The sequence below is a fragment of the Rhinopithecus roxellana genome, chromosome 3 (genome assembly GCF_007565055.1).
Source record: "Rhinopithecus roxellana isolate Shanxi Qingling chromosome 3, ASM756505v1, whole genome shotgun sequence".
Taxonomy (NCBI): Eukaryota; Metazoa; Chordata; class Mammalia; order Primates; family Cercopithecidae; genus Rhinopithecus; species Rhinopithecus roxellana.
The window spans coordinates 37,416,091-37,428,321 of record NC_044551.1 but is presented as its reverse complement, the minus strand read 5'-3'; the positions used below and the strand labels follow the sequence as shown (position 1 = coordinate 37,428,321).

Below are 12,231 nucleotides of genomic sequence, written 5' to 3'. Positions count from 1 at the left end.
AGAACTTAATATTCAGTTGCCTGGCAATTATGCTTTATGTCAGTCATCTCATTTCCTTACCCATCTCATTTCCTGATAATTTTGCTAATACACATAGTATTTACATTTACATTTTCTGAGAAATGAAGATATTAAAATATGGTATAAGGGTTTTCAAAATAAAAAAAGACAAACTATCACCCACATTATGGATAACTGCCACCCTGCATGCCTCAATTCAAGACAGAGTCAGGGGTTACGAGAGTCAGAGGCAGAGGTAAAGTACCTAGGAATATAAAAGCTCATAAGAATGACCAGTCAAACTGAGGCAACAACCTGAAGAGAATAGCTTTCTAACCGCAAAAACAGGCAAAGACATGAGTTGCAAGATTAGACCTTGAGAAGTCACAAAGAGTTTGGTTGGAAGGAGGTAGGGAGACATGGGCATAAGGCCAACTGCCCCCATCAATGCGTAGTCAGGTGCAAGGCTGCAGAGAATTTTACACAGAGAATCTGCATTAAATTTTCACTGAAAAAGTAAAATCAAGCCAGTGTAATAAGAGAGTAAATAATTTATTTCAAGGGCAATGCACTGCATTCAAACACACTGCATCATCTCCACTCAGATACTAAATTTCAATATTACCTTTTTTCTCTTCTTCTTCTTCTTCACAAAATTCTGCTAGAGAAAACGCTTCTTTGAGTTGCTCTAATTCAACTTTTAGAGTTTCTAATTCTTCTCCACTCAGAGAATTAAGGATAGATTTCACCTGAATGGATATAAGAATAAAATGTTATAGGAGTATGAAAGAAAAGAAAAACATTCACAGATAGGGAAGAGACTATATATAGACCATATTGAAGTCAAAATTACGAGCTCACCAGTCAGCACAAGTTATTCCTTAAGAACCTTAACACAAGAGGCTGGTTATGACAGAAAGGTAGGGAGACTCTGTACTTCTAAAAGTAATACCAGCCAGAAATTTCTGGAAATTATCAGTGTTTAACAACGGCTTAGAAATCACAGAAAAATGAGATAATCTTAAATCAATTAAAAGCTAACAGGTAACTGTACAAATTGGCAGCTCAAGTCAACAGGTTTCTTGGCAGCCTAGGTCAAAAAAACTAAAAACAAAACAAAACAGAAACCAAAGCGAAGAAAAAACAACAAATGTCATATTAAGACCTCTTTGTTAATCTGCCTTTTTTGTCTAAATTTAAAGAAATAATACTTGACTAATTCTATTTCTAGCAATTAGTTCAAACATCAGTTTTTAAATTTATTTTGTGGTAGTATTTCCAAGGCATCTCAAGCCGCTATCAAAAATACATTTCATCTTCCAAATGTACAAAGAGAAAAGAAACTACGCAGCGTTCTTTTACTTGAAGACTTTCTCCAGTTGAGATTTTGGCTTGGAATTACCTTTATTTCACTTTCTCGGGAAAGCATCTCCAGAGCTTCTAGATGTGAAAGGCCTTGAAATTCATCAAAGAGTAACCCATAATGAGTTTTCTTGTCTGTTTCCATAGTAACCTCATTGGAGTTCCATATCTCTTCTTTCTCCTTAGCCTCTCGTAAAACCTAAAAAGAGATGGAGGCATTACACTGTAGCAAACAATGAGAGCTCAAGGGTGAGTTCTGAGAATTGAAGGAAGCAAAGCTTAGACATATTACAGTACAGAGGATTGCCCTTTCATTCTTGGCATTGCAATTCAAATCTGGTAGACTAAGGAGCTACAGAAAGAAAGATGATCACACACAATTTGAGACGGCGTTTCACTGTCACCCAGGCTGGAGTGCAGTGGCACGTCTCTGCTCACTGCAACCTCTGCCTCCTGAGTTTAAGCTATTCTCGTGTTTCAGCCTCCCGAGTAGTTGGGATTATAGGCCTACGCCACCATGCCCAGCTAATGTTTTGTATTTTTAGAAGAGACGGGGTTTCATTATGTTGGTCAGGTTGATCTTGAACTCCTGACCTCAACTGACCCACTCGGCCTCCCAAAGTGCTGGGATTACAGCTGTGAGCCACCGGGCCTGGTCACATAATTTGATCCTAGAAAGTGCAAATAACACCCAAGGAACCAGGTGTTTCTCTGCAAGTGATTTAAACATTAAAAAAAAAAAAAAAAAAAAAAAAAAACCCTGACAAGGTTTAGCATTTTCTACTGCACTGATGGGAGGATCCTGTGAAAGGAGAAAGGAAAGAGGAGGAAAAAACAGCTGCGTATTTCTATAAACAGTAGAGCTCTCACCAATCCCTGACCCCCCAAAAAACACCTTAATAAAAATATTATTGAAAATTCTTGAAAAGAAAACACTAACAAGGTTTCAAGTAAACAAAGGCAAAAATACAGATCAAAACAGAAACAGGAAGTAAACACGTAAAGATAATCAGTACCTGAGATAGTGTAGCATTTCGGTTCATCAGACCCTTGGTTCTTTTAAATCCAGGATCCCCTTCAGCTATCACATCCATTGTCTTTTTTCCAATGAATTCTAAGGCATCCAAACCCCCACTGATAACACTCTTTCCCTAGAAAATACATGAAACCTCATTACAACAATATTGAGAAAACATAATTGTATGCATATTTTTATTATTATATAAAAATAGTGGCTAACAATACCAAGCATTGGCAAGAATGTAAGGCAAATAAAACAATCGCACACTGCTTGTGGGAATGTAAATAGGTATAACCACATTGGAAAACTGTTTGCCAACATCTACTACAGCTGCATGACCCAGCAATTCCACTCACGGTTACATCCTAGCAGAAATAAGTACAGAGGTTCATCAGAAGACATGTACAAAAATGTTCATAACATCTGTTTGTAATAGCTACAAACTGAAAACTACCCCAACGCTCACCAACTATGAAATGAATAAATAAAATGTGACAAAGCTTCACAATGAAATACAACAAAGAAAATCAAATCTTCCACACAAACTCCATCATAGATACATTATACAAACATAATGTTGTGTGAAAGAAGTTAGCTACTATATGTGATTCCACTTATGTAAAGCTGAAATGCAGGCAAAATTAACCTATGATGGTAGAAGTCAGGATTATGGTTATCTTGGTGCAGGAGAGGGGAAGACACAGGAAACTGGGAGAGGACACAAGATGGTGGGGGGATCTGCTGTACGGTAATACTGTTTCTTACTCTGGGTGTTTCACACTGAAAATTCAAACAACACTTATTGTTTCATTCTTCTGTATGTATATTTCAATAAAAAGTTAAAATTTAAAAAAATACTAGCTATCTATCCTCATGTAGCAAAGATATTTAGCTTCCTAGACAATCCTTTCACAAATGTTTTTAATCATATATAGCTTCGCAAATATCTGTCATAAAGATCACATTTCCCCTTTGCCTAAAAGATGCAACTATGAGAAAAGTATTTTTGTAAAACAGACATTTTTTTAGGGCCACCAAATTAAGAATTCATAATACATATATTGCCTCTCTGTAACTCCTACTCCCTTATTGATACTCCTTTATTTCCTACTTTCATCCTTATTGCTTTACTGAAAGTTTTCAAGTAGCATTCACTCCACCCATAAGATCAAAGTGACTGGTCTTCAGTGGCCTGGACTCCTTTAAAAGTAATCAGTCCACATGTATGTTCGAAGAAAAGAGAGAGAAAGATGTGCAAGTTCATTATAATTATGGAAAGGAATGGGCCACCTTGCACTTTTTTACTTACTGTGCTCTGAACAGCAGTAGAGATAGTTGAGAATACACCAAATGCCCCAGCCACCGGGGAGAAGTTTTCATTCTCTTTGGCATTTGTCTCTCCTACAAGAGGGAGGGGATGTGTAAACACGAAGCACAGGTCTCTTAACTCTTATGCTTTATTAGCATCTATGTGAATTTTTTAAAACTAGACCCTGCTTACTACACACAAGGCTTTAGCCCTTTTTATCATTTTAAACCATTTGCTTATTTTAAAATGAAAGCTAAGATAGGCAGTTTTCATTTTCATTTCATTTCAAAAATAAAATCCTGTTTTGTAAACAAACAGCTGACATATACAACAGACTACATGTTGTATGATTCCAATTATATAATCTTCGGGACAAAGTCAAACTATAAGGTCAGAAAACAGATCAGTAATTGCTAAGAACTGACAGTAAGTGGAACAGAGTGACTACAAAAGGGCATGAAAGAACTTTTTTGGGGTAATAAAAATATTCTTATGTCTCAATTATCAATACAGATATAGGAAACATTCTATATATCTGTATTGATCATTCTATAAAGAATATTTTCTATATCTGCATAATCACAGTGTACTATGATTACACAGTATAAACAGAAGTATATATACTGGTCAAAACATGTAAAACTGTACTTCTAAAAAGAATAAATTTTACTGTGTGTAAATTATAACTCAATAAACCTGATTTTTAAAAATCCAGTCTATTTTAAATTTTGTTCTGGAAAATTATGATTAGTAGAAATCAAATAGACATACATTACAAAAATGAGTATATTTCAAAAAAAATCTATTAACTTTAAAAATTTCACATAGGAAAACAACCATTATACCAAATAATTTAAGTATTATTAAATATTATAGAGAGGACTTCCACTTCCAGCCATAATAGATTAACTGGTATTAGATATGCCCTCCTGCCACAACAACTGAAAAACTGGACAACATATAAGAAGCAACTGTCTTCAGACATAGGACAATAGGCAGTACAAGACTTTGGTTCACACAAGAAAAAAAAAAGTAAACCTTACAACTGGCTTGGCTTTCTGTATAGAAGAGCTTTCCAGGCCATGACAGAGGGAGGAGAAACCCAAGTAGGGCATGGCAACCAGTATGAGTGGAAGAAACGGAGACTGGAATCTGGGAATGCTGAAGCAATCGAAATTTGCAGGTCAGAAAACCACAGAGAAGGAAGCTACATAGCTAAAGAGTTCTAAGAATCCGCATAGGCGTGCCCAAAGACAACTTTAGGTGTCTTTGCTTAAACACTGCACAGCTCAGGCACTGGGAGACTCCACAAGTCTGTACCAAGAACTACCACAGAGCTATAAGCTAAGCAATCCCCAGAGATCATGCTGAGAAACATCTGACTTCCAACCACCAAAGCAGAGACTTTATTAAACACCTGGGAATTAAGGTAGAGACTTCAGAAGAGTCAAGCCTTAGCAGTAAAGATAAATAGTACTTAGTTGGGGTAAAGGCCACTCTAGACTCACCCTAAACAAGCTTTACAAAAAGCCTTGGCCTGGAATGGCAGCTCACACCTGTAATCCCAGTACTTTGGGAGGCCAAGGCAGGAGAATCACTTGAGGTCAGGAGTTTGAGACCAGCCTGGCCAACATGGCAAAACCTCACCTCTACTAAAAATACTAAAATTAGCCGGGCATGGTGGCTCATGCTTGCAATCTCAGCCACTTGGGAGGCTAAGGCAGGAGAAGAGCTTGAACCCAGGAGGCAGAGGTTGCAGTGAGCTGAGATGGTACCACTGCACTACAGCCTGGACGACAGAGTGAGACTCTGTCTCACACACACACACACACACACACACACACACACACACACAAAAGCCTTAAAAGCATCAATTTAAGTTGCAAATACCTTAACTGCCCACTGACAAAAGGAAAGCAGAAGATAGCACCCTTAAAAGGAAGACAACAAAATCCCTAACAGATGATCAATGACTTCCATCAGTGGCCTACACTTATCTCAAAATTCTGAAAAGATACATGTTGACTATAAGACATATCCCTGGCAGAGGAATTAACCCCCTTCCTCAGGAACTTTAGAAGATAGAAGGCGTTTAGTATCAAAAGGCAGTCCATTGTAATTTTGAAAAGTTCTCCCTGTTAAACTCTTTATTAAACTAAAACTTAACTCCATACAACTTCCACTGAGTAGTACTAGTTACTAGTTCTCTCCCAATAAACTATGAATAATAAACCTAATCCTCTTCTCCATGGTATTCTTCAGAAAAAGACCAGCATATTCTCCCAATCTCCCTTCTCCAGATTACCAGATTCAATATCTCTTATAAGACTTTCTCTCATAAGACTTTAATTCTAGACATTTCACTATTGTGAAAGAAAATAAAATCTCAGGACCCCAAATTTACTATCCCAAAAGATAAAGTTAAGCTGAAAGCTCAGTTACACAAAAACTGCCTTTCCTTTTGTTCCTAAGCAGAAAGGCCAGACAGAAGGCCAGATGTTTCCACAGGTAGCTACTGAACGTTTACTTTATCTCATGTAAACTGCCAATTTACTGAGCATAAGACACATACATAATTTACTCTACCTCTGCTCTTTCCTTTTACACACAAAATGTGGATTCAGTGAACACTGACCAAAGATTCAAAAGAAGGCAACCACTTGCCCCTCTTACCTACCCTCCCCTTTCTTTTCTTCCTCTTTCGCCTACAGCCCACTCCTTCTCCTTTAAATATTGAAGTCTCCAGACCCTCTTCAAAAAAAGTATGGAAGATAGTTTGTTTCTGTGGTTTGTGTTCCTTTTTCCCAGGTGTATCCTCAAACTTAGCAAAATAAACCTCTAACTTGATTGAGACCTATCTCAGATACTTTCTGATTTACACTATCTAGCTTACTCTTTTCAGGATTCACCCAGTTTTTCAAAGTCCTTCTTAAAACATGGCCCTCTGTGGTAGGTATCTTTCAGTGTCATGAAGATGCTGTTAACATATTCAAAGCCACTTCTAACCCCCTTTTTCCTTGCCTGCTAAACCCATATCCTGATCTTGAGGTTTCTGATAATGCCCACAACTCACTCACTCAGCACCTCTTGCTGCTACATCAAGAACATGAGATCCTGTTCCAGGCAATGGCATTGGAGAATAAACATGCTTGGGACTGCTGGAAAACATTTCCCCCCTTTAAAGAAAGAGGGATGCATGAGGAGAAATGACACTTCCCATCTACTTCATTCCTGACTTTGAGCATGGTTGTTTTAGAACACTGTACTTGGAGTTGCAGTATTATCAGGCAACCATAAAGAAACTATACAGAAATCAACAGAGAATACTGTAGAGAAGCCAGCCCAAAACCTTGACATCATTGAGCCACTAAACTAACTCTGGAACAGCCTACTTCTAGAGTCCGTGTGGAAGAAAAATACACTGACTTTCATTCACACGTTCTGTTACTTGCAGCTAAAATAGTTTAACTGATGCAGGCATCACTAAGAACAGTGCCTTCAATTCACATACATAGTCCTTTGCAGCCATGTTTATACAATGTAACTTGTCTCCTAGCCATAAGCAGTACATGGACACATGACCCAAATTTAGACTGACCTAATTATTTTACCTAGGAATTCAGAAGTGGAAATAACTGTTGCCAGAATTCAATATAAAGCTGGAGCTGAGGAAAATAAACAGCGAAAGTCAGTCTGCTTCAAGAAAAAGACAGACAGATCAACAAAAAGAAACAAGAAAGACAATAAAGCCCATGAGAGATGAAGAATACAAACAAGGCCTTGAAAAGATTCCTATTTTCTGGTCCCAGGCCCTCTAGATTTCTGGTTATAATTCTAGCCTTCATGGTTCGAGAGCAGGTTTCTGTCTGATCAAGGCCAGCCTCTAGAATTAAACTTAGTCTTCATAAAAATCTGAACACAAAAAGAATACACCCCCAAAACAGTACATTAAAATATTTTTCTTGTGTCACAACAGACTCAGATTCAGCTGTTACTGGTCTCTCATTCAGTTAAGCCAAGCAAAATGCTAAGCAATTTTTATATTGTATATTCATGGCCTTATTTGTTAAATGTTTATAACAATCACTTGAGATATAAAATATCATTCTATTTCAGATGTGGAAAGTGAAGTGAAGGGACACATAAGCAATTAAAGGACATAGATGTCTAACTGGGAGCTAAAGATTCTAAATCCTTTCTCACTACAGTCCCATGATGCCCTGAGTATCAGATGTCCAATAAATACCTACTGAAAAATTAGTTCAACTGTTCCATTTCAATTCATAATTCTAGGTCTTTATGTTTCCATATACTGACCTGCTACATACTTGACCTCAGTTGAAATTTCACTGGGACTAGGGATTCCAAGGGAAGTCTCTGCCTTCTCGATGACATTTGAAATACCTTGTCCTAATGAGAAAAATGATAACTTTTTTTTGCTATTTGTCACCAAAACTGAAGAAACAAACCAAAATTCAAACTTGAAGATTTAAATCAAGTTGACTTAAATGATTTAAATATAAATAAAGTCATTTATGACCACAAGACATGTTATTTTGACAATACATAACTAATCTTGACACTATTTCCCTAAAAAAAAATTGATTCATCATCACCAAAGAGTAAGTTCACAGTAATCATTCCTAGACTTCAATATTCTAACAAGGAAATGCTACAAACTCTAGTGGCAGTATATATCAGCCCATCATTACTAATGCATCCTCCAACTATAAAGCCTTTGAGTAAACATGGAAGGAAAAAGATTTTTAACAAAGTCATATGCAACACAGATCATATAAAATACACACATAAAAATAACTAAATGACTGATGATCTTACCTACTGTGGCCACCGTAGCCGAGGCTGAAGAGAGTATGGACTTGCCCCAGCTCCCCCAATAACCCCACCTGGTTTGGGGTACATCTTTGGAAACATTATCCTAATTTCCCAGTAGGCAGAAAAACAAAAGGCAAAGAAAAATGAAAAAAATTAGAGGAAAATGAGAATGTACAGACAAGGTATCTAATTATTAGCCAAAAGCATGGGTGAACAAATATATATTATTTAGCTAAAAAAATGTATTGCTTGACTGGCAGATATATGTTATCAGTATGTAAGTACCATGTAGCAAAAGCAATTACTCATAAAGGCATTTATAGCATGGAAAAGACTATATTTTAGGGTTGTCAAGAGAAAAAAATAAGAGCAATTCTAAATTGGTATTTATGCCAAATTTTTTTTAGCCCCAACACTTTTTAATCCTAGTATTTTCAGAGATACCCTATTTTGTCTGTGGTCTGTGATACCTGAATAGGGAGAACTTTTGAAGTCTCAAGGTCACTGGAAGGTTTGGTCTCTGGCCTTTTCCGAGTGGAAACTACAGGTTCTGATTTACTCTCTGGCTTGGCACCTTGGTCAACAAACTCAGAATTCTTGGCTGGCTCACAGTTTCCATCTTCAAGGATGGGGTCTGCTTCAGTTAGCAGTGGAGTCTCAATATCATCTTTATCTGACATGATTAGAACATCACCTGGTAAAATTAAAGCCACCCCCGATAAAAAAAAAAATTTATATAGGCTTCTTTGGTATAAAGTATTTGTTTAAACTTTTTAGTTTGAGATTATCATAGATTCACATACAAGTACAAGAAATAATGCAGAGATCCCACACACCTACACCCAGTTTCCCCAAATTGTAAAACTTACACAAATATAATATCACAACCAGGAAACTGATATCAATTCAATCCACTGATCTCATTCAGATTTCATCAGTTTTACATGCACTTATTTGTATTTAGTTCTATAAAATTTTATCACATGTATAGCTTTGTGCGACTATCATCACAATCAAGATACAGAACAGTTCAATCACAAGGATTCCCTTGTGCTATCCTTTTTTAGCCATAACCACTTGCCACACTCCTTCCAACTCAAAGCAACTACTGATCGCTCTGATGGACAGGTGTTCTCCATCTCTGTAATTTTGTCATTTCAAGATGTTATATAAACGAAATCATACAGCATGTTATCTATTGAGATTGACTTTTTTCACTCAGCATAAGCCCCTCAAGATCCATTTAAGTTGTGTGTATCAATATTCCTTCCTTTTTATTTCTGGGTAGTATTCCATAGAAAAATGTATCACAGTTTACCCATTTATCCATTGAAGGATATCTGTATTGTTTCCAGTTTGGGACTATTATAAATAAAACAGCCATGAAAGTTCATGTATAGGTTTTTGGGGGAACATAAGATTTCTCTGGGGTAAATGACCAAGAGTACAATTGCTGAGTCATATGGTTAAGTTCATGTTTAGTTTTACGAGAAACTGCCATACTCTTTTCCCAGACTAGCAACACCATTTTACATTTCCACTAGCAATGTATGAGTGATCAAGTTTTTCTGCATTCTTGCCAGCATTTGACGCTGTCGCCCTTTTTTAATTGAGCCACTCTGACAGTTATGTGGTGATATCTCATTGTGGATTTCAGTTGCATTTCTCTAAGACCTAATAAGGTTGAACATCTTTTCATGTGCTTATATGCCATCTGTATAGCCTTGTCAGTGAAATATCTTTGTATCTTTTGCCCATTTTCTAATGAGATTTTTTTTTTTTTTTACTGTTTGAGTTTTGAGAGCTCTTCATATATTCTGTATATGTGGTTTATAAATTTTTTTTTCCACTCTGTAGCTTATCTTTTAATTGTCTTCATAGGGCCTTTCAGACAAGTCTTTAATTTTAATGAGGTATAATTTATCAATTTTTCCTTTTATTGATTGTCCTTAAAAATCTTTTTAGTTATTAATCATTCCTACCTCAATTTTTTCAGGACATTATTAAATTTAAGCCATCAGATAGGATTTATGTCAGATCAACTTCTGAATACCAATGTTACTCAATTCAATTCCTTCCAGATGTAGAGCTCTTCGGCAATTAAAGCCAACAAACTATTGGTGTTTCTACAAAGAACAGACACTAGTTTCCAGGATAATCAAGGATTATCAGGGTAGAAAATCAATACATCTCACATATATGTACACACACGCCGTAGGTATGTACTGATATATACTAAGTGCAGAATTAGACCCAACCCATGCCATCAAAATGTTTCTAATGTATTAGAAAAGAAACGCATATTAAAACTAAGGCAGACTGGATGCAGCACTATAACTGAGGTGCTGCATTCAGTCCAACACACAAAATGCTGAAACATCCCTGACCGACCATCCAACACACAAAATGCTGAAAAAGACAGAACTCCATTAGAATCAGACAATGTAATTCATGAACAAAGTACCTGAAATAAGCCTAGAGCAATAGTCACAAACTGGGAATTCGAGTGCCAAATCCAGCCTAAAGATGTTTTTATTTGGCCTGATAAACTTTGCAAAAACTAGTTGCCAACATTTAAAAATCAGACTTCATATAAAAATATAGGCTTCCAACTTTTCACTTGTAAAACTGAAAGATCTAGCAACACAGGGCCCACATTCAAGTTTCTAATAACCAGCTTGTGCCAAATAGCTGCTGGGCCCTTTTAGCTGGGGCAGTTGCTCTCCAGCTCCCTACAATCCCCCATGCAAATCCACTTCACTCAAATTATGCTATTATGCTACCTGATTAACCTCTGTAGGCATCTGAGTTGGCAACACCTGCCTTAAAAGAAGCATACGATTTTGACAGACGATGATGCCAATGACAGGATTCAAGGATATGGAAACAACATGTGGGTACAGCCAAAGGCCTGAGGTCTGACAGTATGGAATATGGACAGTTACAGTAGGGAGTAGTTACCATGGCAGGGAGAAGAACAATAGGAAGGCATGAAGCTAGAAAGGTAGATTAAGACAACACTATGGAGTTCAGAATATATGGGTATATAATATAAATACATTATACATTTCCAAAACACACAGAGAAAAAATCCAGATACAACTACTCACTGACATACAAACAAACTTAGAAGTAGCCATTCATTCACTTGCAAACATTTTTTGCATACCTACTACGTACCATAATACCTGTGGAGATAGAGAACTAATGTAGCCATTCACTCCAAGGGCCTAATAGGAAAGACTAGACAGTTTTTGCACAAAGTTCAATTAATGTTCTGTGTATATGAATAAATGTTTCCTATCTTTTCCTTACGCTCTCTCCAGGTTGCAACACATCATTATCATCATCATAAATATATATAGTATACTATATGTAGAATATATAATATACATATTACATAAATTTATATAATTCCATGAAAGACTGGAAGGACATACTCCAAAATATATTTTTAAAGACAGGGTCTTGCTATGTTGGCCAGGTTGGTCTTGAACCCTAGGCCTGGCCTCAAGCAATCCTCCCCTGCCTCAGCCTCCCAAAGTGCTAAAATTACACAAGCGAGCCACCATGCCCGGCCAAAACAGTCCCTTTACTAAAATATTAAACACTGGTTATTTCTATTCTTTCATTTGTGCCAGATACTTGAGCTAAGCCAGAAGAGAATTTTTTATGGTGATGGCTGTTTATATTATCATTACTA

The 12,231-nt window shown here is 36.7% G+C and overlaps 1 protein-coding gene across 5 annotated transcripts in view; it reads right to left on the bottom strand.

Annotated features, from left to right (window-relative positions):
- Positions 1-12,231, bottom strand: part of FAM114A2 (family with sequence similarity 114 member A2) — a 53,262-nt gene that overhangs the window by 40,068 nt on the left and 963 nt on the right. For all 5 annotated transcript variants that reach the window (XM_010360534.2, XM_010360535.2, XM_030927146.1 and 2 more), the window contains 7 exons: positions 8,999-9,222; positions 8,532-8,631; positions 8,010-8,102; positions 3,693-3,784; positions 2,379-2,513; positions 1,403-1,561; positions 626-749 (listed from right to left, as the gene is read on the bottom strand). In XM_010360534.2, the coding sequence (XP_010358836.1) occupies positions 626-749; positions 1,403-1,561; positions 2,379-2,513; positions 3,693-3,784; positions 8,010-8,102; positions 8,532-8,631; positions 8,999-9,208 (913 nt within the window). In that variant the 5' untranslated portion in view covers positions 9,209-9,222. The remainder of the gene's footprint in view (positions 1-625; positions 750-1,402; positions 1,562-2,378; positions 2,514-3,692; positions 3,785-8,009; positions 8,103-8,531; positions 8,632-8,998; positions 9,223-12,231) is intronic.